The sequence below is a fragment of the Ylistrum balloti genome, unplaced genomic scaffold (assembly GCF_031769215.1).
Source record: "Ylistrum balloti isolate Yb309-2 unplaced genomic scaffold, AGI_CSIRO_Ybal_v1 Utg369650, whole genome shotgun sequence".
Classification (NCBI taxonomy): domain Eukaryota; kingdom Metazoa; phylum Mollusca; class Bivalvia; order Pectinida; family Pectinidae; genus Ylistrum; species Ylistrum balloti.
Genome location: NW_026781906.1, coordinates 1,175,949 through 1,202,778, shown reverse-complemented (window position 1 = coordinate 1,202,778; position 26,830 = coordinate 1,175,949). Strand labels below are relative to the sequence as shown.

At 40.3% G+C, this 26,830-nt stretch overlaps 1 protein-coding gene across 1 annotated transcript in view; it reads right to left on the bottom strand.

The window, feature by feature from the left end:
• The window catches only part of LOC132556500 (nucleoprotein TPR-like), a 64,385-nt gene that overhangs the window by 6,351 nt on the left and 31,204 nt on the right, over positions 1 to 26,830 (bottom strand). The window contains exons 35-58 of the mRNA XM_060220911.1: positions 26,605 to 26,714; positions 26,301 to 26,448; positions 25,989 to 26,126; positions 24,913 to 25,097; positions 23,848 to 23,952; positions 22,101 to 22,142; positions 21,809 to 21,850; positions 21,421 to 21,499; positions 21,056 to 21,310; positions 20,499 to 20,718; positions 19,890 to 20,065; positions 18,139 to 18,242; positions 17,730 to 17,959; positions 17,134 to 17,223; positions 16,625 to 16,766; positions 16,024 to 16,066; positions 15,506 to 15,643; positions 10,124 to 10,186; positions 5,489 to 5,728; positions 2,804 to 2,912; positions 1,135 to 1,310; positions 792 to 895; positions 464 to 555; positions 137 to 232 (exon numbers count right to left, since the gene is read on the bottom strand). Of these exons, the coding sequence (XP_060076894.1) occupies positions 137 to 232; positions 464 to 555; positions 792 to 895; positions 1,135 to 1,310; positions 2,804 to 2,912; positions 5,489 to 5,728; positions 10,124 to 10,186; positions 15,506 to 15,643; positions 16,024 to 16,066; positions 16,625 to 16,766; positions 17,134 to 17,223; positions 17,730 to 17,959; positions 18,139 to 18,242; positions 19,890 to 20,065; positions 20,499 to 20,718; positions 21,056 to 21,310; positions 21,421 to 21,499; positions 21,809 to 21,850; positions 22,101 to 22,142; positions 23,848 to 23,952; positions 24,913 to 25,097; positions 25,989 to 26,126; positions 26,301 to 26,448; positions 26,605 to 26,714 (3,127 nt within the window). The remainder of the gene's footprint in view (positions 1 to 136; positions 233 to 463; positions 556 to 791; positions 896 to 1,134; positions 1,311 to 2,803; positions 2,913 to 5,488; positions 5,729 to 10,123; positions 10,187 to 15,505; positions 15,644 to 16,023; positions 16,067 to 16,624; positions 16,767 to 17,133; positions 17,224 to 17,729; positions 17,960 to 18,138; positions 18,243 to 19,889; positions 20,066 to 20,498; positions 20,719 to 21,055; positions 21,311 to 21,420; positions 21,500 to 21,808; positions 21,851 to 22,100; positions 22,143 to 23,847; positions 23,953 to 24,912; positions 25,098 to 25,988; positions 26,127 to 26,300; positions 26,449 to 26,604; positions 26,715 to 26,830) is intronic.

The window sequence follows — 26,830 nt, the reverse complement described above, 5'->3', positions numbered from 1 at the left end:
AAACAGTCCCAAAATCAACAGGGCACAACTATGAGAACTTATATGTGAAATCTATTAGAGATTAATCATCTACTTGTAAATACCAAACTTTCCTTTCAAAAATTCAAAATGGCTACCTGTCAGCCATTTTATGTACCTGTAGGAGCTTGCTGGATAGGAGTGGTAGGTACGCTATGTCCTTGTCCTTCCTCTAACTGAGATAAGTCCACCTGAGTGTCATCCATTCCTAGAGCTGAAACCAATGTAATGAAACTACCATTCAGGTTAACATTTTGATCACCTCTAACATCAAATTTTATTCCAATACTTGTACTGAAAAAATAAATCACAAAAATAAAGAATTCTTTTTCTTCTTCACGATTCTAAGAAATATATTGATATATGATATTTCTGATACTAGTAAACTCGAGAAGACGTCAAAATATCCTCATTTAGAATCCAAATATATAGTATAAACTAGTACCTTCCTGGGACTCCAGCTGGCCAAGGTCATGGTGAGCGATGGCTTCTGTGTTACTGGTGAAAGTAAATCGTTGATGTGGGATCTGTGGGGAGCTGAAACAACAAAGATATAAAATTTGAATAAAGACTTACTCAACTGTCTGGTCAGACATCAAGGCAAGTGTCACTCCTGTACTTTCAATATCTTAAAACACTTCAAACTAATTTGTAGCTAAGCTTCGTAATAGTAAGAAAATCTTTGTACCAAAACAAGATAAATTTCCATTTAACTGGGATGGCATCCATTGAATAGAAGGTAAAAAGGATGAGGGTATCTTATATTCCAATACCTGACAGCCTCCGCAAAGCCTCCATCCCCTCTGTTAGGTACAAACAGTGTCGGGGTGCTGGGAACAATACAGTCCTCACCATCCTCAAACCCTCCAGCATGACCCTACCAACAAGAAACAACTTACAGCAATATTCACCAAGTCTAATAGATAAGTATTTCATTTTCAGCTGTTTTTTTTTTTAGTTAAGAACTATATTGTTAAACAATATTTGTCACTTATCATGTTGTAAGAATGTTATATTCCTAACACAGCCTCCATTGACCATCAAACGCTGACAAACACTTTAACCTTTCTAGTCATTCACAGACTCCACCAATCACCAATCTCTGATCTCACTTACCGCTAGTACAAACGGAGCAAGTTGTGTTCTTGTGCAGGACACCTGACGCTCCATGGCATGGAAAGGTAGCTGTGAGCGCTGTGTGACTGGCGTCTGTACTGAAGGTGCCACTACCTGTGGCACTGGTGGCACCTCTGGCTCCTGTGGCTCCATCTGGTTATCATTTTCCTCATCATCTATTGGATTATTAAAAAAGACAAATGTTTTATCAGGTAGCTGGCACTAAAAATAGAAAACTTGTATAATAGACATTATCAAAATGTTCTGAATACATGTGCCTAGTATTCACACAGTTTCTGCTACATAATATCACAACCATTGTTCAAAAATGGGAGAAAATATAGATCAGAATTAATAAAGAATTATAAACTAAATATCAAACATATTTAGTCTTCAAAATGACTGTTGTAGAAAATCCCATTCTATGATTAAACAACATAGATAAAACCAACGCATGCAATGAGATTCATTTCAAATCTAACAGCTGAAAACCATCCAGAGTAAAAAGCAAGGCACTTTTTCACTTTCAGCTTCTCAGAATAGTCTGCTTATCTGGTAACATTTAAAACAGAAATAAAAAGTCAAGTCTTATGATGTCAAAGAGATTCTGTAAATTAGATATGTAATATCAAGAAGGGGGTGTGGTCAACAAACTTAGGATCGTCAGTGAGATAACTTTATAACTACGTCTACCGGTTTTGCTCGAACATTTGGGCTTCAGCTAAGTTTGTTGCGGTTGACCACATGCCCTTCTTAGTCCCTACTATTCTTCAATCGCCCTGCATATGTTGGAGAATCCAAGCGAGGGATTACAGAACCTATGATACTTACGCGAGAAGTACAATGCTGGCTCTACACCCCTAGTGATGTAATATCACAACATGCAAATGATACATGTAAGGTATCAATATATAGGAAGTAATTCTAGGTAAGTTATTTACCAGTCCCATAACTAAAATTTGGACCATAAGTTCATTCATGTGTTATTCTACTTAGTAAAGTTTAATGGTGATAAATCCTGTTATCAATTACTGGCCCCTATTTATGTTGATGATTGATTCTAATAAAAAGTTGCTAGAAAGAAAGTTAGAATTTTTGCCTCTAGAGACATTAATGTGAAACATCCGAAAGTGGAATTCATATCCAACAATTTAAGAACTTAATTAAAACAGCAAAAATAAGACTGGTACTTAATCTGTACATTTTTATACAGATAATTTCAGAAATGGTAACAACAAACTTTGACTATCAACAGTTACTTAATGTGAATCTTTTCAGAAATAGTGGAAACAAATTTTTATTACAAAACATGCAAAATGGTAACTTTTCATTTTAATATCTCATGATGAATATTTTCAATCAGGCACAAATGTGGCATGCAGTAACTGGAACAATCAATTATGTCACTTATGGTCTGTCTTCAGTTCTAGTAAAACAGTGGTAACAAATTCCAAAAGCACCTGTAGCGCAAAATACAGCCAGCGGTTAGAGTGGACATGGCTTCAACATTTCAGAAGAACTCTATCACAAATAAACCAAAAACAAACTTACAGGAAAGAATTAGCAGATTTACAACATATTTTTTTCATTTCCAGTTAGAGATCAAGCTAACAGTCATAACAGAATAGTTTCCTTTTTGCTGGGAGTTGATCTTTGTCGTGACACTGACCTACTATGACGACTTCGTCGTCTCCTTCATCTCCAGGGTCGTGCATATCTCCTGCTTGTGTCTCGGATTGATACTCTTCTTCTCCCCCCTCGTCCTGTCCCTCTGGTAACTAGATCAAGAAAAAACTATCGTTAATGAATGATTTGTTGCAGTGAAAAAAAATATGTCTCCGTTTCAAGAAAATAATTTATATCTGCTGGCTTTGTAGTGATAGTTGTACAAGAAAAAAAAATCCTGTTCTCAATCATCTATTTTATTTGATATTGTGTAACTTGATGTTAACAATGCTGTTTAGCAGCTAAGGTATAGACAAGAATAAAAACTAAATATAACAATTATTACATGTATAATTACAGAACATTCTTCATCAGAATCAGAGTTACACCAACTGTACAAAAGCTCAGGGTCACAGTCAATACAGACACAGGGTTACGGTCTATATAGACACAGGGTCACAGTCTATAGACACAGGGTTACAGTCTATACATACACTGGGTCACAGTCTATATTGACACAGGGTCACAGTCTATATAGACACAGGGTCACAGTCAATACAGACACAGGGTCACAGTCTATACTGACACAGGGTCACAGTCTATACAGACACAGGGTCGCAGTCTATACTGACACAGGGTCACAGTCTATAGACACAGGGTCAAAGTCAATACAGACACAGGATCACAGTCTATACAGACACAGGGTCACAGTCTATACAGAAACAGGGTCACAGTCTATACAGACACTGGATCACAGTCTATACAGACACAGGGTCACAGTCTATACAGACACAGGGTCACAGTCAATACAGACACAGGGTCACAGTCTATACTGACACAGGGTCACAGTCTATACAGACACAGGGTCACAGTCTATACAGACACAGGGTCACAGTCTATACAGACACAGGGTCACAGTCTATACAGACACAGGGTCACAGTCTATACAGACACAGGGTCACAGTCTATACAGACACAGGGTCACAGTCTATACACAGTCTATAGGGGTCACAGTCTATACACACAGGGTCACAGTCTACACACAGGGTCACAGTCTATACAGACACAGGGTCACAGTCTATACAGACACAGGGTCACAGTCTATACAGACACATGGTCACAGTCTATACATACACAGGGTAACAGTCTATACAGACACATCTATACATACACAGGGTCACAGTCTATAGACACAGGGTCACAGTCTATACAGACACAGGGTCACAGTCTATACATACACAGGGTCACAGTCTATAGACACAGGGTCACAGTCTATACAGACACAGGGTCACAGTCTATACATACACGGGGTCACAGTCTATATAGACACAGGGTCACAGTCTATACATACACAGGGTCACAGTCTATATAGACACAGGGTCACAGTCTATACACAGACAGTCTATACAGACACGGGTCACAGTCTATACACACAGGGTCACAGTCTATACACACACTGGTCACAGTCTATACAGACACAGGGTCACAGTCTATACAGACACAGGGTCACAGTCTATACAGACACAGGGTCAGTCTATACATACACAGGGTCACAGTCTATACAGACACAGGGTCACAGTCTATAGACACAGGGTCACAGTCTATACAGACACATGGTCACAGTCTATAGACACAGGGTCACAGTCTATACAGACACAGGGTCACAGTCTATACATACACAGGGTCACAGTCTATACATACACAGGGTCACAGTCTATACAGACACAGGGTCACAGTCTATACATACACAGGGTCACAGTTGATATATACACAGGGTCACAGTCTATACATACACAGGGTCACAGTCTATACATACACAGGGTCACAGTCGATACATACACAGGGTCACAGTCTATACAGACACAGGGTCACAGTCTATACAGACACAGGGTCACAGTCTATACATACACAGGGTCACAGTCTATACATACACAGGGTCACAGTCTATACACACAGGGTCACAGTCTATACACACAGGGTCACAGTCGACACAGGGTCACAGTCTATACATACACAGGGTCACAGTCGATACATACACAGGGTCACAGTCTATAGACACAGGGTCACAGTCTATACAGACACAGGGTCACTGTCTATACATACACAGGGTCAGTCTATACATACACAGGGTCACAGTCGATATACACAGGGTCACAGTCTATAGACACAGGGTCACAGTCTATACAGACACAGGGTCACAGTCTATACATACACAGGGTCACAGTCTATAGACACAGGGTCACAGTCTATAGACACAGGGTCACACAGGGTCACAGTCTATACAGACACAGGGTCACAGTCTATACATACACAGGGTCACAGTCTATACAGACACAGGGTCACAGTCTATACAGACACGGGTCACAGTCTATACAGACACGGGGTCACAGTCTATACATACACGGGGTCACAGTCTATACATACACAGGGTCACAGTCTATACAGACACAGGGTCACAGTCTATACATACACAGGGTCACAGTCTATACAGACACAGGGTCACAGTCTATAGACACAGGGTCACAGTCTATACAGACACAGGGTCACAGTCTATACAGACACAGGGTCACAGTCTATACATACACAGGGTCACAGTCTATACAGACACAGGGTCACAGTCTATACCGACACAGGGTCACAGTCTATACAGACACAGGGTCATAGTAAATACATAAACATGTCCACAGACCTCTTGGTAATCATCATCCTGGATTTGTTCGTCATCGTCATCCTCGTCGTCCTCATCGTAATCTCCCATATCCTCATTGTATCCTTCATTATCATCATCCTCATCATAATCTTCTGCTTCCTCATCATCTTCTTCATCACTCTCCACAACAATAACTGCATCATCATCGTCCTCCTCCTCCTCCTCCTCCATCTCATTCCTCTCCTCTGTCATTTCCTGTGTCATTTCTCTTTGTCCTTGCTGGCATCCAACAATAAATCAATTGTTAGTGAATAATCCAGGACACTCTACCGATGTCCACTAGTAAAATTCTTCGGGTTTTAGAGCTAAGATAACAGGGTCCATATAACACTGCCAAGACAACAGGGTCACCGTAACAATGCCATGACAACAGGGTCACCATAACACTGTCAAGACAACAGGGTCACCGTAACACTGCCAAGACAACAGGGTCACTGTAACACTGCCAAGACAACAGGTCCTGAGAACATTGCCAAGACAACAAGGTCACCATAACAGTGGCAAGACAACAAGGTCACCATAACACTGCCAAGACAACAGGGTCCTGACAACACTGCCAAGGCAACAGGGTCCTGAGAACACAGCCAAGACAACAGGGTCCTGAGAACATTGTCAAGACAACAGGGTCCAGAGAACACTGTCAAGACAACAGGGTCCAGAGAACATTGCCAAGACAACAGGGTCCTTAGAACACTGCCAAGACAACAGGGTCCTGAGAACATTGCCAAGACAACAGGGTCCTGAGAACATTGTCAAGACAACAGGGTCCTGAGAACATTGTCAAGACAACAGGGTCCTGAGAACATTGCCAAGACACAGGGTCCAGAGAACATTGCCAAGACAACTGTGTCCTGAGAACATTGCAAAGACGACAGATCCTGAAAACACTGCAAAAACAGCAGGGTCCTGACAACATTGTCAAGACAACAGGGGCCTGAGAACACTACCAAGACATCAGGGTCCTGAGAACATTGCCAAGACAACAGGGTCCTAAGAACATTGTCAAGACAACAGGGTCCTGAGAACATTGTCAAGACAACAGGGTCCAGAGAACACTGTCAAGACAACAGGGTCCAGAGAACATTGCCAAGACAACAGGGTCCTTAGAACACTGCCAAGACAACAGGGTCCTAAGAACATTGCCAAGACAACAGGCTCCTAAGAACACTGCCAAGACAACAGGCTCCTAAGAACACTGTCAAGACAACAGGTCCTGAGAACACTGCCATGACAATAGGGTCCAGAGAACATTGCCAAGACAACAGGGTCCAGAGAACATTGCCAAGACAACAGGGTCCAGAGAACATTGCCAAGACAACAGGGTCCAGAGAACATTGCCAAGACAACAGGGTCCGGAGAACATTGCCAAGACATCAGGGTCCTGAGAACATTGTCAAGACAACAGTTCCTGAGATGATTGCCAAGACAACATGGTCCTGAGAACATTGCCAAGACAACAAGGTCCAGAGAACATTGCCAAGACAACAGGGTCCAGAGAACATTGCCAAGACAACAGGGTCCTGAGAACATTGCCAAGACAACAGGGTTATTACAACACTGCCAAGACATCAGGGTCCTGAGAACACTGCCAAGACAACAGTTCCTGAAATGATTGCCAAGACAACATGGTCCTGAGAACATTGCCAAGACAACAGGGTCCAGAGAACATTGCCAAGACAACAGGGTCCTAAGAACATTGTCAAGACAACAGGGTCCAGAGAACATTGCCAAGACAACAGGGTCCTGAGAACATTGCCAAGACAACAGGGTCCTAAGAACACTGTCAAGACAACAGGTCCTGAGAACACTGCCATGACAACAGGGTCCAGAGAACATTGCCAAGACAACAGGGTCCAGAGAACATTGCCAAGACAACAGGGTCCAGAGAACATTGCCAAGACAACAGGGTCCAGAGAACATTGCCAAGACAACAGGGTCCTGAGAACATTGCCAAGACAACAGGGTCCTAAGAACACTGTCAAGACAACAGGTCCTGAGAACACTGCCATGACAACAGGGTCCAGAGAACATTGCCAAGACAACAGGGTCCAGAGAACATTGCCAAGGCAACAGGTCCTGAGAACACTGCCATGACAACAGGGTCCAGAGAACACTGCCAAGACAACATGGTCCTGAGAACATTGCCAAGACAACAGGGTCCAGAGAACATTGCCAAGACATCAGGGTCCTGAGAACATTGTCAAGACAACAGTTCCTGAGATGATTGCCAAGACAACATGGTCCTGAGAACATTGCCAAGACAACAGGGTCCAGAGAACATTGCCAAGACAACAGGGTCCGGAGAACATTGCCAAGACATCAGGGTCCTGAGAACATTGTCAAGACAACAGTTCCTGAGATGATTGCCAAGACAACATGGTCCTGAGAACATTGCCAAGACAACAGGGTCCAGAGAACATTGCCAAGACAACAGGGTCCAGAGAACATTGCCAAGACAACAGGGTCCTGAGAACATTGCCAAGACAACAGGGTTATTACAACACTGCCAAGACATCAGGGTCCTGAGAACACTGCCAAGACAACAGTTCCTGAGATGATTGCCAAGACAACATGGTCCTGAGAACATTGCCAAGACAACAGGGTCCAGAGAACATTGCCAAGACAACAGGGTCCTAAGAACATTGTCAAGACAACAGGGTCCTGAGAACATTGCCAAGACAACAGGGTCCTGAGAACATTGCCAAGACAACAGGGTCCTAAGAACACTGTCAAGACAACAGGTCCTGAGAACACTGCCATGACAACAGGGTCCTAAGAACACTGTCAAGACAACAGGTCCTGAGAACATTGCCAAGACAACAGGGTCCAGAGAACATTGCCAAGACAACAGGGTCCTGAGAACATTGCCAAGACAACAGGGTTATTACAACACTGCCAAGACATCAGGGTCCTGAGAACACTGCCAAAACAACAGTTCCTGAGATGATTGCCAAGACAACATGGTCCTGAGAACATTGCCAAGACAACAGGGTCCAGAGAACATTGCCAAGACAACAGGGTCCTTAGAACATTGTCAAGACAACAGGGTCCAGAGAACATTGCCAAGACAACAGGGTCCTAAGAACACTGTCAAGACAACAGGTCCTGAGAACACTGCCATGACAACAGGGTCCAGAGAACATTGCCAAGACAACAGGGTCCAGAGAACATTGCCAAGACAACAGGGTCCAGAGAACATTGCCAAGACAACAGGGTCCTAAGAACACTGTCAAAACAACAGGTCCTGAGAACACTGCCATGACAACAGGGTCCAGAGAACATTGCCAAGACAACAGGGTCCAGAGAACATTGCCAAGACAACAGGGTCCAGAGAACATTGCCAAGACAACAGGGTTATTACAACACTGCCAAGACATCAGGGTCCTGAGAACATTGTCAAGACAACAGTTCCTGAGATGATTGCCAAGACAACATGGTCCTGAGAACATTGCCAAGACAACAGGGTCCTGAGAACATTGCCAAGACAACAGTTCCTGAGATGATTGCCAAGACAACATGGTCCTGAGAACATTGCCAAGACAACAGGGTCCAGAGAACATTGCCAAGACAACATGGTTCTGAGAACATTGCCAAGACAACAGGGTCCTGAGAACATTGCCAAGACAACAGGGTCCAGAGAACACTGCCAAGACAACAGGGTCCAGAGAACACTGCCAAGACAACAGGGTCCAGAGAACACTGCCAAGATTTAAAATTTAAAATGATTAAATTTTTTTTTCAAAAATTTTGTTCCAAAAACTTGCTAGCCTATCCCTGCAAATATGTAATGGGAAAAATGGATAGACAGAAGGACGGACATAAAGATGACAACTAGACCAATGTCGAGGAAGGGCCCCGCATAATACCTACCCCTTATGATTGAGTTTCTTAATATTAAGAAATATATGGACAGGTGTGAAGTATTGAAAGCAACTTTCATCAAAATCCAATGAAAATGGACAGATGGACAGATATATGGATCGACAGACAGGGAAACGGACGGACAGACAGACGGACAGGGTGAACATTGAACTCGAATGAGGGGCTTATGTACCAAGTATCACAAAGCAAGTTTTAAAAAATCCCAAATCATTCCTTCAGAAGATATTCTCTGTAAAACATTCAGCCAATCAGATTGCAGCAGCCTCATTAAATATGCGCGGAATTCGGCAAACATCGAACTTGAGCGAGAGACTCATGTACCAAGTATCATAAGTAAGTTTCATCGAAATCCCATTGTTCCTTCTCAAGATATCGTGCGGAAAGCGAAACCGACAGACATGTAAAACATTCAGCCAATCAGATTGCAGCAGCCTCATTAAATATGCGCAGAATTTGGCGAACATCGAACTTGAGCGAGGGACTTATGTACCAAGTATCATAAGCAAGTTTCATCGAAATCTCATCATTCCTTCTCAAGATATCGTGCGGAAAGTGAAACGGACAGACAGACGGACAGACAGACGGACAGACGGACAAGGTGATTACTATAGGGCACCCGCATCGCGATGCGGGACCCTAATAACTTATGTTATGATGATAATGATTATTCTGTAGTGAAATGGACACAAGGTTGCTCAAACAACTTATCATGTCCATCTAAAAGGGTCATACCTGAGTATCAAAGGTCATCGTGGCCTGACTATCATAAACCTGGTCCATGGACGATTCAAAAATCTGTGAAAGAAAAAGAAATAAACAGATCATTTGACTATGTCTAGTAGAGAATTGTATGTGACGATGTCTAGTGGAGAATTGTATGTGACTATGTCTAGTGGAGAATTGTATGTGACTATGTCTAGTGGAGAATTGTATGTGACGATGTCTAGTGGAGAATTGTATGTGACGATGTCTAGTGGAGAATTGTATGTGACGATGTCTAGTGGAGAATTGTATGTGACGATGTCTAGTGGAGAATTGTATGTGACTATGTCTAGTGGAGAATTGTATGTGACTATGTCTAGTGGAGAATTGTATGTGACTATGTCTAGTAGAGAATTGTATGTGACGATGTCTAGTGGAGAATTGTATGTGACTATGTCTAGTGGAGAATTGTATGTGACAATGTCTAGTGGAGAATTGTATGTGACGATGTCTAGTGGAGAATTGTATGTGACTATGTCTAGTGGAGAATTGTATGTGACTATGTCTAGTGGAGAATTGTATGTGACGATGTCTAGTGGAGAATTGTATGTGACTATGTCTAGTGGAGAATTGTATGTGACTATGTCTAGTGGAGAATTGTATGTGATGATGTCTAGTGGAGAATAGTATGTGACGATGTCTAGTAGAGAATTGTATGTGATTATGTCTAGTGGAGAATTGTATGTGATGATGTCTAGTGGAGAATTGTATGTGATGATGTCTAGTGGAGAATTGTATGTGATTATGTCTAGTGGAGAATTGTATGTGACGATGTCTAGTGGAGAATAGTATGTGACGATGTCTAGTAGAGAATTGTATGTGATTATGTCTAGTGGAGAATTGTATGTGATGATGTCTAGTGGAGAATTGTATGTGATGATGTCTAGTGGAGAATTGTATGTGACGATGTCTAGTGGAGAATTGTATGTGACTATGTCTAGTGGAGAATTGTATGTGATGATGTCTAGTGGAGAATTGTATGTGACGATGTCTAGTGGAGAATTGTATGTGACGATGTCTAGTGGAGAATTGTATGTGATGATGTCTAGTGGAGAATTGTATGTGACGATGTCTAGTGGAGAATTGTATGTGACTATGTCTAGTGGAGAATTGTATGTGACTATGTCTAGTGGAGAATTGTATGTGACGATGTCTAGTGGAGAATTGTATGTGACTATGTCTAGTGGAGAATTGTATGTGACTATGTCTAGTGGAGAATAGTATGTGACTATGTCTAGTGGAGAATTGTATGTGACGATGTCTAGTGGAGAATTGTATGTGACTATGTCTAGTGGAGAATTGTATGTGACTATGTCTAGTGGAGAATAGTATGTGACTATGTCTAGTGGAGAATTGTATATGACGATGTCTAGTGGAGAATTGTATGTGATTATGTCTAGTGGAGAATTGTATGTGATTATGTCTAGTGGAGAATTGTATGTGACGATGTCTAGTGGAGAATTGTATGTGACGATGTCTAGTGGAGAAGTGTATGTGACGATGTCTAGTGGAGAATTGTATGTGACTATGTCTAGTGGAGAATTGTATGTGACTATGTCTAGTGGAGAATTGTATGTGACGATGTCTAGTGGAGAATTGTATGTGACTATGTCTAGTGGAGAATTGTATGTGACTATGTCTAGTGGAGAATAGTATGTGACTATGTCTAGTGGAGAAGTGTATGTGACGATGTCTAGTGGAGAATTGTATGTGATTATGTCTAGTGGAGAATTGTATGTGACGATGTCTAGTGGAGAATTGTATGTGACGATGTCTAGTGGAGAATTGTATGTGACGATGTCTAGTAGAGAATTGTATGTGACGATGTCTAGTGGAGAATAGTATGTGACGATGTTTAGTGGAGAATTGTATGTGATTATGTCTAGTGGAGAATTGTATGTGACGATGTCTAGTAGAGAATTGTATGTGACGATGTCTAGTGGAGAATTGTATGTGACGATGTCTAGTGGAGAATTGTATGTGACGATGTCTAGTGGAGAATAGTATGTGACGATGTCTAGTGGAGAATTGTATGTGATTATGTCTAGTGGAGAATTGTATGTGACGATGTCTAGTAGAGAATTGTATGTGACGATGTCTAGTGGAGAATTGTATGTGACGATGTCTAGTGGAGAATTGTATGTGACGATGTCTAGTGGAGAATTGTATGTGACGATGTCTAGTGGAGAATTGTATGTGACTATGTCTAGTGGAGAATTGTATGTGACGATGTCTAGTGGAGAATTGTATGTGACTATGTCTAGTGGAGAATTGTATGTGACTATGTCTAGTGGAGAATTGTATGTGACTATGTCTAGTGGAGAATTGTATGTGACGATGTCTAGTGGAGAATTGTATGTGACGATGTCTAGTGGAGAATTGTATGTGACTATGTCTAGTGGAGAATTGTATGTGACGATGTCTAGTGGAGAATTGTATGTGACTATGTCTAGTGGAGAATTGTATGTGACAATGTCTAGTGGAGAATTGTATATGACGATGTCTAGTGGAGAATTGTATGTGACGATGTCTAGTGGAGAATAGTATGTGACGATGTCTAGTGGAGAATTGTATGTGACTATGTCTAGTGGAGAATAGTATGTGACGATGTCTAGTGGAGAATTGTATGTGACTATGTCTAGTGGAGAATTGTATGTGACGATGTCTAGTGGAGAATTGTATGTGACTATGTCTAGTGGAGAATTGTATGTGACGATGTCTAGTGGAGAATTGTATGTGACTATGTCTAGTGGAGAATTGTATGTGACTATGTCTAGTGGAGAATTGTATGTGACAATGTCTAGTGGAGTATTGTATGTGACGATGTCTAGTGGAGAATTGTATGTGACTATGTCTAGTGGAGAATTGTATGTGACGATGTCTAGTGGAGAATTGTATGTGACTATGTCTAGTGGAGAATTGTATGTGACGATGTCTAGTGGAGAATTGTATGTGACTATGTCTAGTGGAGAATTGTATGTGACGATGTCTAGTGGAGAATTGTATGTGACGATTTCTAGTGGAGAATTGTATGTGACGATGTCTAGTGGAGAATTGTATGTGAAGATGTCTAGTGGAGAATTGTATGTGACGATTTCTAGTGGAGAATTGTATGTGATGATGTCTAGTGGAGAATTGTATGTGAAGATGTCTAGTGGAGAATTGTATGTGATTATGTCTAGTGGAGAATTGTATGTGACGATGTCTAGTGGAGAATTGTATGTGACTATGTCTAGTGGAGAATTGTATGTGACGATGTCTAGTGGAGAATTGTATGTGACGATGTCTAGTGGAGAATTGTATGTGACTATGTCTAGTGGAGAATTGTATGTGACTATGTCTAGTGGAGAATTGTATGTGACGATGTCTAGTGGAGAATTGTATGTGACTATGTCTAGTGGAGAATTGTATGTGACGATGTCTAGTGGAGAATTGTATGTGACTATGTCTAGTGGAGAATTGTATGTGACGATGTCTAGTGGAGAATTGTATGTGATGATGTCTAGTGGAGAATTGTATGTGACGATGTCTAGTGGAGAATTGTATGTGACGATGTCTAGTGGAGAATTGTATGTGACTATGTCTAGTGGAGAATTGTATGTGACGATGTCTAGTAGAGAATTGTATGTGACGATGTCTAGTGGAGAATTGTATGTGACTATGTCTAGTGGAGAATTGTATGTGACTATGTCTAGTGGAGAATTGTATGTGACGATGTCTAGTGGAGAATTGTATGTGACGATGTCTAGTGGAGAATTGTATGTGACTATGTCTAGTGGAGAATTGTATGTGACGATGTCTAGTGGAGAATAGTATGTGACTATGTCTAGTGGAGAATTGTATATGACGATATCTAGTAGAGAATTGTATGTGACTATATCTAGTAGAGAATTGTATGTGACTATATCTAGTGGAGAATTGTATGTGACGATGTCTAGTGGAGAATTGTATGTGACTATATCTAGTGGAGAATTGTATGTGACTATGTCTAGTGGAGAATTGTATGTGACGATGTCTAGTGGAGAATTGTATGTGACTATATCTAGTGGAGAATTGTATGTGACTATGTCTAGTGGAGAATTGTATGTGACTATGTCTAGTGGAGAATTGTATGTGACGATGTCTAGTGGGGAATTGTATGTGACGATGTCTAGTGGAGAATTGTATGTGACGATGTCTAGTAGAGAATTGTATGTGACTATGTCTAGTGGAGAATTGTATGTGACGATGTCTAGTGGAGAATTGTATGTGACGATGTCTAGTGGAGAATAGTATGTGACGATGTCTAGTGGAGAATTGTATGTGACTATGTCTAGTGGAGAATTGTATGTGACGATGTCTAGTGGAGAATTGTATGTGACGATGTCTAGTGGAGAATAGTATGTGACGATGTCTAGTGGAGAATTGTATGTGATTATGTCTAGTGGAGAATTGTATGTGACGATGTCTAGTGGAGAATTGTATGTGACGATGTCTAGTGGAGAATTGTATGTGACGATATCTAGTAGAGAATTGTATGTGACTATATCTAGTAGAGAATTGTATGTGACTATATCTAGTGGAGAATTGTATGTGACGATGTCTAGTGGAGAATTGTATGTGACTATATCTAGTGGAGAATTGTATGTGACTATGTCTAGTGGAGAATTGTATGTGACGATGTCTAGTAGAGAATTGTATGTGACTATGTCTAGTGGAGAATTGTATGTGACGATGTCTAGTGGAGAATTGTATGTGACGATGTCTAGTGGAGAATTGTATGTGACGATGTCTAGTGGAGAATTGTATGTGACGATGTCTAGTGGAGAATAGTATGTGACGATGTCTAGTGGAGAATTGTATGTGACGATATCTAGTAGAGAATTGTATGTGACTATATCTAGTAGAGAATTGTATGTGACTATATCTAGTAGAGAATTGTATGTGACGATGTCTAGTGGAGAATTGTATGTGACTATATCTAGTGGAGAATTGTATGTGACGATGTCTAGTGGAGAATTGTATGTGACGATGTCTAGTGGAGAATTGTATGTGACGATGTCTAGTGGAGAATAGTATGTGACGATGTCTAGTGGAGAATTGTATGTGACGATATCTAGTAGAGAATTGTACGTGACTATATCTAGTAGAGAATTGTATGTGACTATATCTAGTGGAGAATTGTATGTGACGATGTCTAGTGGAGAATTGTATGTGACTATATCTAGTGGAGAATTGTATGTGACGATGTCTAGTAGAGAATTGTATGTGACTATGTCTAGTGGAGAATTGTATGTGACAATGTCTAGTGGAGAATTGTATGTGATGATGTCTAGTGGAGAATTGTATGTGACGATGTCAAGAGCATCTGACCTGAGTGGGAAGAGTGTCTGATGGGACTTCTGACCCTGTGACCTCAGGATCCTGAGTAGCCACACCCCCGTGTTCTGGTATGGACATTGTGTTGGCATGCTCGTCAGTGACAGTGATAGATGGAAGTCCTGGCTGGTCCTAGTAACAAATAAATAGAAAATAATTTTCCTGGAAAAGAATCAGTATTTCAGTGACAAAATACACCATTCTATACATCAAAATTTTTATTATCGATTTATATTTTGAATGTAATTCTCTTAAAACAATTGTGCAACACGTAATAAGCTTGTATTAATACTTCTTTTAGGCTTGGATGAAAGTAGGTGGTAGGACATCAGGTAGGAAAAAAGTAGATTACTAAGAGAAAACCCAGGCGGTCAGCCAGGTGACCCCATACTTTTCACCTGGGCCACATAATAATCACTTTGATCAAAGTTTTAGTGACAACATGTCAGGAGATATCGCTTATATTTGTGAATAATGAAACATTTCAAAATCAGAAAAGCAAAAGAACTTACTGGGGACACTCTTGTTCTCTTAGATTCTGTTTCCTCGTCATGTCTACAAAAAAACAAATTTATTCCAACTCTCTCAGTGTTCTGGCTGTTTATAAATTCCTGGAATTCAACTAATATGTTACATATATATCTTTATTGTGTAATCTTAGGTTAAAAAAATCACTTCCACCAAGATTTTGACAGATTTTCTTGCAGAGTTACAAAACCAAGCTCTCAATTTTCTTGGACATCTGTAACATCTGTGAATACAGTTACAGACTGGAAATTCCTCTATCTTAGGATGCACTATAAATTACATTCTTATGAAGTCAACTATTTCGTTTTCTCCACCAACCCCCAAGAAGAAGGAATGATTATGAGCTATTTAACTAGACACACATTAGAACTGGATCCACAAACTGATCTACACAGCAGTGCGTCTTAATTTCTATATGTTTCTACATGATTCCCTGTAAAAACAATATCAACATTAATTCCACAGTCTTCCAAATTTAACCCGACTCACTACCAGGTGTGTTAGGAACTCTATAGACAGATGTTCTAAAGTGTCTATTTCTAAAGGATGATAATTTGTAAATGTACAGTTATTTCCAGGCCTTACCCTTCCATGTCATCACGTGAACGTTTGAGCTGAGCGCTGGTCGCTTGGTTGTCGAAGGCTGATGTTGAAGGCTGTGGATCCACAGCGACTGTCTCTGTGTGCCCACTGACTACCTCACTCTCCGTAATGACAGCTGTTTGTTCTATAAACAACCAATAATGCTAGAGCTTATTAATTTGTTTACTCCACAATACCTGTATAAAAATAAGGCCTCTACGATACTTTCCAGACCTAGAGATGCTTGCCCCTAACTTTACAACTATCTGAATATTCCTTGGTGGAATTACCAGAGACACCAGACCCAAACAGTTTGTCTAGAAGATGTACCTACAAATTGATACAGGAGTTGTCTCCAGTGGGGTGTTTGTTCTTTAAGTGACCTTTTGTTACCTTCATTGTCTTCCCAGGGGGACTGCCAGTGATTAGGAGAGCCCTGAGCTGTTATCAAACACTTCAATATCTTGTTTGTTACTGTTGATTACAACTGTAGAGCTGTGCACATCACTTACCTGTGCCAGTTTCCACCTGTGGAGTAACTCTCTGGACATGCTGGGTGGGGCGAGCCAGGGCAGGTGACAGCTGGGACACTTGAGAACTCTCTGTTGGGATACAAGAGACAAAGGATTACATAATTATTTGTTATCAGAATATAATCAACTGTAATTAGAATATGTATACCAATAATTTGACAATGATTCTCATCAATACTGTTTCTTAATATTAAGCTTGTATTCAATTCACAATTACCTTTGTCCCGTATTGATTAAAGAGTTCTCCCTACCCTGATTGTCCTGTACCGATTAAAGAGTTTTCCCTAGCCTGATTGTCCTGTACTGGCTAAAGAGTTCTCCCTACTCTGATTGTCCTGTACAGATTAAAGAGTTCTCCCTACCCTGATTATCCTGTACTGACTAAAGAGTTCTCTCTATCCTGATTGTCCTGTACCGATTAAAGAGTTCTCCCTAACCTGATTATCCTGTACTGACTAAAGAGTTCTCCCTACCCTGATTGTCCTGTACTGACTAAAGAGTTCTCCCTACCCTGATTGTCCTGTACTGACTAAAGAGTTCTCCCCACCATGATTGTAGTACAGAGTCATCCTTACCCTGATTATCCTGTACAGACACGGTTGTTGGCATGACAGTGGCTGTTGGTGTGGGGCCACTGCTTGGTGCCACTGTTGTTGGAGCAATGGCCATAGGTCGAATACTGGCAGTGGCTTTGGTGGCAGCTGATTGGGGCTGAATCTGAGCTGGCTGTGTCCGAGGTGTTACAGGTACGGGGGATGCCATTGGCCGGATGTTGGCTGTCTTTGGAGCTTCAGAGGTAGGCGCACTTAATCAGAAAAAATTAATAGATATACGGTTATCATGAGACTTATTCTGTTTCAGATAAAATTGAAACCCTGCATGCTATTTATATTGTAAAATCAATCCCTGGAACTTTCAGATTGTAGCAGTGTAAGTAAACGGACGAGACGTGAATTTCTCACAAGCAGGCCCACAACAACTTACCTGACTCGCTCTACCGTGACAGTGGCTGAGGGTCGAGCTACCTGTGGCTGCGGTGGAACAGACTTGGTCTGCTGTGATTCAATTTGTTTCAGTAACTGTTGTATCTGTCAAATATAAATCAAACATGCTTACTTTATTCAAATTTCATAACAGTTCATCTCTAAACAATCTTGATATTTAAACACACAATAATGTATCAGGATTATACGAAAGTCACACAAGTGAATGACACCTTCTCATAATTAAGAGTTAAATACAGTAGAGCCAAAGAGTCCTTCTAGGACTCGTCAGTGATGTTACATCATACAGCTGTTTCGTCCTTCTAGAACTCGTCAGTGATGTTACATCATACAGCTGTTTCGTCCTTCTAGGACTCGTCAGTGATGCTACATCATACAGCTGTTTCGTCCTTCTAGGACTCGTCAGTGATGCTACATCATACTGCTGTTTTGTCCTTCTAGGACTCGTCAGTGATGTTACATCATACAGCTGTTTCGTCCTTCTAGGACTCGTCAGTGATGTTACATCATACAGCTGTTTCGTCCTTCTAGGACTCGTCAGTGATGCTACATCATACAGCTGTTTCGTCCTTCTAGGACTCGTCAGTGATGTTACATCATACAGCTGTTTCGTCCTTCTAGGACTCGTCAGTGATGCTACATCATACAGCTGTTTCGTCCTTCTAGGACTCGTCAGTGATGCTACATCATACAGCTGTTTCGTCCTTCTAAGACTCGTCAGTGATGTTACATCATACAGATGTTTCGTCCTTCTAGGACTCGTCAGTGATGCTACATCATACAGCTGTTTCGTCCTTCTAGGACTCGTCAGTGATGCTACATCATACAGCTGTTTCGTCCTTCTAGGACTTTGTCAGTGATGCTACATCATACAGCTGTTTCGTCCTTCTAGGACTCGTCAGTGATGTTACATCATACAGTTGTTTCGTCCTTCTAGGACTTCGTCAGTGATGTTACATCATACAGCTGTTTCGTCCTTCTAGGACTTCGTCAGTGATGCTACATCATACAACTGTTTCGTCCTTCTAGGACTCGTCAGTGATGTTACATCATACAGCTGTTTCGTCCTTCTAGGACTCGTCACTGATGTTACATCATACAGCTGTTTTGTCCTTCTAGGACTTCGTCAGTGATGTTACATCATACAGCTGTTTCGTCCTTCTAGAACTCGTCAGTGATGCTACATCATACAGCTGTTTCGTCCTTCTAGGACTCGTCAGTGATGTTACATCATACAGCTGTTTCGTCCTTCTAGGACTCGTCAGTGATACTAAGGGCCAAATCTTTGAAGCCTAGGAGGCGACTAAGGAAAATCCAAAGTGATCGAAAGAAAGTCAAAATCTAGATGGGGAGGTCCAGCAGCTCTATAATTATGTAATTACACATCAAGTGCATGTGTATATTCTGAACCATATCATAATTCAAATTAATTAAAACGTGGGATGCAGGTTAGGGCAAACCTCGGGGACTTTAAGTCCATCAACTGTATCTAACACCAACTATCTCAAAGACCGTACAAAAGACAGACCAATGAATAGCACCTTCAGATAATTTGGCTTCCAACAGATACCAGTCTAACACATTCTGTATTTTATTTATCTTGGTCTGTAGCTCTGTATGTGTTTATTCTGAACCATGCTACAAATTGAATAAATTAAAAAGTGGCACACAGGTTACAGCAAACCTCGGGGACTTAAAAGTTCACCGACTGTGTCTACCACCACTACTAACCTTGGTCTGTAGCTCTGTATTCTCTTCCTGGGATCTCTGTATGACAGCTTGTAGTTCAGAAACGGTGTTGCCGGCCGATTCCTTCATTACTCTTGTTTCTGTCAACTCTTTCTCCATTTTGGAAAGTTTCTCTTCTAAGTCTGACTTAACTGCCATCACGCGCTGTTCTACATCCCCTAAAAGTTTGAAATCATTTAAACCAGTCTGACAGGTACAGTACTTGTAAACACTTGTTGATTAGCTTGAGTGATTTCATTAAAGCAAAAAAAATCTAAATACTTAAATAGTATGTTACATCAAAATTACTCATTTTGTTATTTACTAAAATTTTAAACATCTAAAACAGTGATTTACACTCATTACCAGCGTTAAATGGACATTGTCTATCTAAAGTAATGGTGAACTTGTTTTGACCCGAGGAGGTCAAAGTGCAAATTTGTAAATTTCAAGAAGTGAGATAAGATTGCAGAGGAATGGCATCACTAATGATATATACAAGTAGATCCTTATATACCGTGTACAACTTCAATATTCGATCCCTTGTCTAAGACTTGAATATCAAATAAAACATGTAGAGAAATTTTAGCAGCGTAAACACTGGAAACACACCTTTCATCTTTTCTGAAGCTGACACAATCTGTTTTTCAGAAACTGCCAGTTTCTGTTTTACATCATTCATTTCTGTTGTGAGTTTTTCTATCTGTTCGTTTTGAGAGCCAATCTTTTTCTTTGCTGCTTGTAAGACATTCCGTGACTGGTTGAGTTTTTTTTCGTAGTCTGTATTCTCTTCCTTGACTTTCGTATGTTCCTCTTTACTTTGTGTCAGCTCCTTATAAATAAAAAAAGATGTCAAACAAATTAAACTTCTAGTTGATAAGTCTGGTGAACTGATTCAAATATTTATAAATAAGGATTGTGATGAAAGGTTTCACTTCCTAATATATATACATATGAACGAAAGTCTGGAGAAAAGTTTCAACTAATACATAAAAAAGTCAGCTGATAGGTTCAACTCTATAACTTGAATTTTCACATGTTCTTCTGTACAACAAAAGTGTTGATATCTTATGAATTAGTAACTTTTTAAATATTTTTTTCACCCTTCAAAATAGCAAATGCTAATCATGTTTTTATAATGGAACTTTTTTACAGGGTGACAAGCAGACCTGTTGAAGTTTTGAGAACTGTTCCTTTGATGAGTTTGATTCAGTCGTCGTCTGCTCGAGCCTCTGTTTAAGTTCATCTCTCTCTTTCTCTGTGGCAGTAAGCCTCTCCTGGACAGGACCCACTGCCTGTTCAATGGCCTCCTTGCTAGGTGGAGCTGGTTCCTGACTCTTGGCAGCTTGCTGGGCCTGAAGGTCGTCCAGTTCCTTACGTGCAGCCTCTGCTTGCTCTTTGTACTTCCGTCCAATCTTCTTTAGCTGTACAATTTAAGATAAATTATGATAATTTATGATAATTTAAGATAATTTATGGTAATTTAAGACTTATTATTCAATTAAGGTGTAGAAATGATAATGAGACCTGTTACCTGGTTAATGGTTTTGGTCTTCTCCTCGTTTTCATTGTCCTTTGCTTCAGTTTCAGCCACTTTAACTTCAACTTCCTTTCTGTTTTTTTTTTTTTTGAAGAAGAAGAAGAAGAAAGTACAATACTCATGTTATAAGAATTCAGAAATGATACCATAAAAAATGAAACCGTTCTTTGTTTATATATATAAATATTAGAACTAAAATATTTGCCTTCATATAGAAGAATGCTGTTAACAAATTATCACTACAGGGCACCGTGGGCTAAGTTTGTAAACAAGTTTAGAATGTGACTTTTACATGTTTCAATATCCAATCTTTTATAAGGAAGCTGACAGTGCCACCTATACAAATGCATTGTGGGACAGAAAAAAGATAACATGTACTCACTGGAATTTCTCTGTCTCCTGTTTGCTTGCATTGAGTTCTCTTCTGTTCAATAGAATACACAACACAATACTTTCACTAATCCATCAAAGTCAGTATTTCCACAATAACTCTTATCAAGGTAACAACAGAAAGACATTATACATGGCAAATGAAAGGCCTGATTCCTTTTTCACTCCGGTACTGATATCACAAGCTAAATCTATTATATTCTTTAAAACATTTATCGAAAACTGGATTTAAAAAAAATTTATTCTGATTCAGAATGTATATTAACGTATATAAAATCACTTACTGCAGTTTCTCAATCTCTTGCTTGCTGGAACCGGTTTCTCTTCTAAAATTTAAAATCAGATTTTCTTGTTATCCCCAACAAAAAAAAAACGTCTCCCATTTTATTCATCTTTCTTAAAGATATGCTGTTGTATCCATAATTTATTGGTTGAATTTACTTAAAAACTCTCTTTAGATTTTTAACAGATCAATAACTTTTCTAGATTAACAACTTTTATTTTCTTAGTCCTAAATAGGGTTTTTTTTTAAAATCAGTCAACTAACTGTGAGTGCCACTGTCAAACTGTAAATTATCAGTGCAGTTGTCAAACGGTTAACTTCCCATACCACTCTCAGATTGTAACCCTACTGTGGAACTTTCTGACTTTCAACATAGTGTGCCACTGTCAGACGTAAATTGTCAGACTCTACACTTACTGTGCTACTGTGCCACTGTCAGACTTTACACTTACTGTGCCACTGTCAGACTTTTGACTTACTGTACCACTGTCAGACTTTACACTTACTGTGCCACTGTCAGACTTTACACTTACTGTGCCACTGTCAGACTTTACACTTCCCATGCCACTGTCAGACTTTACACTTACAGTGCCACTGTCAGACTTTTCACTTACTGTGCCACTGTCAGACTTTACACTTACTGTGCCACTGTCAGACTTTTCACTTACTGTGTCACTGTCAGACTTTACATTTACTGTGCCACTGTCAGACCTTACATTTACTGTGCCACTGTCAGACTTTTCACTCACTGTGCCATTGTCAGACTTTACATTTACTGTGCCACTGTCAGACTCTTCACTTAATGTGCCACTGTCAGACTTTACACTTACTGTGCCACTGTCAGACTTTTCACTTACTGTGCCACTGTCAAACCTTACATTTACTGTGCCACTGTCAGACTTTACATTTACTGTGCCACTGTCAGACTTTACACTTACTGTGCCACTGTCAGACTTTACACTTACTGTGCCACTGTCAGACTTTACACTTACTGTGCCACTGTCAGACTTTACACTTACTGAGCCACTGTCAGACTTTTCACTTACTGTGCCACTGTCAGACTTTTCACTTACTAAGCCACTGTCAGACTTTACACTTACTGTGCCACTGTCAGACTTTTCACTTACTGTGCCACTGTCAAACCTTACATTTACTGTGCCACTGTCAGACTTTACATTTACTGTGCCACTGTCAGACTTTACACTTACTGTGCCACTGTCAGACTTTACACTTACTGTGCCACTGTCAGACTCTACACTTACTGTGCCACTGTCAGACTTTTCACTTACTGTGCCACTGTCAGACTTTTCACTTACTGAGCCACTGTCAGACTTTACACTTACTGTGCCACTGTCAGACTTTTCACTTTCTGTGCCACTGTCAAACCTTACATTTACTGTGCCACTGTCAGACTTTACATTTACTGTGCCACTGTCAGACTTTACACTTAATGTGCCACTGTCAGACTTTACACTTACTGTGCCACTGTCAGACTTTTCACTTACTGTGCCACTGTCAGACTTTTCACTTACTGAGCCACTGTCAGACTTTACACTTACTGTGCCACTGTCAGACTTTTCACTTTCTGTGCCACTGTCAAACCTTACATTTACTGTGCCACTGTCAGACTTTACATTTACTGTGCCACTGTCAGACTCTACACTTACTGTGCCACTGTCAGACTCTACACTTACTGTGCCACTGTCAGACTTTACACTTACTGTTCCACTGTCAGACTTTTCACTTACTGTGCCACTGTCAGACTGTTTGTAAGTCTGGATACTTCAGCCCTTGTCCTGTGATTCTCCTCAGTCAACCTTATCACATCTTTCCTGATGGTCTCCTTCTCAAGTCTGCAAAGAATATTATTTATTTCAAAACAACTATGCTAAGACACCACATGACAATACGTTATTCAGTACATTTTGCCAAGTGAAATACTATGTATCCAAATTCACTGGTTTGAGAAAAACCGTGGAGATGATATAGGAAATTTTATATAATTACTATGATGATATAACTTTTCCATTGATACTGTATTGAAATTCACTGCTACTTTAGTTTTACCACAATCAGAAGTAAAGGTTGAATAAGTTTTCCATTATTTTTGTTTACATTCAGGATTTCCTCTGAGTATAATTTGTGATCCTGATTAAAATGGTAGAATACCAAGTTAAGTGGCTAATTAAAATTGTTGGCATCTTGTCAATGAGCGTAACATCAAACTGTTAAAGACTATATATTAATACTGTTGAATCAGTTTGTATCTATCTTAACAAAGAAGACAAATGGTTTCCCATTGAATATCATATATATTTCACTCGTATTATAGAATGTAAGTATATCTTCAACTCGGGCTATGCACTCTTGGAAAATAATAAAATATAAACTATATTTATTTTACAACAATTGCTAAACAAGATATCAGCTTATACCAATCACTCTTGTTGGCACCGATGGAAGTGTGTGAGGGGTCTTACTATAGAAGGAAACTGGAAAACACAGGGAAAACCAACGTGGTCATGCAGGTGACCCTATCCTTTTCACGTCTGTTCCAGGAATCGAACCCCTGACTGCTAGGTGAAAGGCAAGTGTGTTACCACTGCGCCACCCGACCACAATAGAAATTATAGATATTCTGTCATACTTCTGGAATATATTCACTATTCCAAGCAGGAAACCATTAAATATCCTCTATGTACATAACACGTGGAGAGTTATACGGTTTATCTTACAGAGAGATTACACTGATATTTAACACTGTCATGAAGACGTCACTCTCATTACTTTATACAATTGATCTATATACACACATGAGTTTCCTGTGCTCCTCTGGGTCCGTCTTGTTCGCCTGTTCTATCAGATGGTTTGTGCGGGACTTCCATCTCTCTACCTCATTCTTCAGGGCATCTCTCTCAGCTCCTATGGCATCTCGATGGGATTGAGAGTCTCTAACACTGGACTGTAAGGGGTCAATGCTCTGTTCAAGGGTTACAATCTGAAAAATAGGGTCATCATCATCATCATCATCATCATCATCATCATCATCATCATCATCATCATCATCATCATCATCATCATCATCATCATCATCAATATATTCATCATCATCATCATCATCATCATCATCATCATCATCATCATCATCATCATCATATATTCATCATCAACATCATCATTATATCTTCATCATCATCATCATCATAATATATTCATCATCATCATCATCATCATCATCATCATCAACATCATCGTTATATCATCAATATCATCATCATCATCATCATCATCATCATCATCATCATCATCATCATCATCATCATCATCATCATCATCATCATCATTCTGTCAAAAAAGGTAATCAACCTGTAGATAGTTATTCACTTTAAGTTTTCTGCATATATGACATGTCCACCCTACCTTGGCCTCCAGTGTCTGGACCTGCTGCTCTAGTTACCACACCTCAGTGTCCACCCTACCTTGGCCTCCAGTGTCTGGACCTAAGTTCTAGTTACCACACCTCAGTGTCCACCCTACCTTGGCCTCCAGTGTCTGGACCTGCTGCTCTAGTTACCACACCTCAGTGTCAACCCTAACTTGGCCTCCAGTGTCTGGACCTAAGTTCTAGTTACCACATCTCAGTGTCCACCCTACCTTGGCCTCCAGTGTCAGGACCTACTGCTCTAGTTACACACCTCAGTGTCCATCCTACCTTGGCTGCCAGTGTCTGGACCTGCTGTTCTAGTCTCTACACTGCAGTGTCCACCCTACCTTGGCCTCCAGTGTCTGGACCTACTGCTCTAGTTACCACACCTCAGTGTCCACCCTACCTTGGCCTCCAGTGTCTGGACCTACTGCTCTAGTTACCACACCTCAGTGTCCACCCTACCTTGGCCTCCAGTGTCTGGACCTGCTGCTCCAGTTTGGTTTTCTCGTCCCTCAGTAGACGATTACTGTCTGTGAGTAGGTTGAGGTTCTCCACCTTCCTCATCAACTCAGCATGCTGTGCTGCTGTCTGTAAGTTAGTCTGTAACCAATATATATCACTGATATAAATAAACTGAAGTTTATGATAATAGAGCTCAACACAGGTGCTAATAACTTTCAAACTTTACGTAAAACAAGACCAATTAAAACTAGAAACAGTTCTTCTAAATGTGAAATAAATAATGTTGTTAGTTATAGTAATAAAGACACACACCTGAGACTGTTCCCTCTCCTCACGTACAGCATCATTAGCTTCCTCAAGAGAACGCTGTACACGTTGAAGCTGTTGACGAACTGTCTTGGACTCTGACTGCACAATCTCAAGCTTTGTCTCTGCGATTTCTTTCTCACGACGCAAAAATCTATCAAAACAAGTTACACAAGGTGATAATTCCTGCAAACAATGCATTCGTGCTAATAGAAGATGTTTTACTTTATCCGATGTAGGAGATATTTGTGTACTCAGCTTTTTATGCAAACTTCACCATGTCTGTATAGATCAGAATTTGAGAACTCACTTCACTACTTCTAACAGTTGTTCTGATGACTTAGCGGTGTCCTCAGATGTGGAGGAAAATGTCTCGCTGCGACTGACTGCTTGTTGGACAGCCACTACATCCCGACTCATCTGAAGGAAAGCAACACAAATTTTCAAGAACAGTGACATAAACGAGAGAGATATTTTTTAATGTATTAGCTATGTTTGTTTGTACATTTTTATTTGCAAAACCATAATGATGTTTG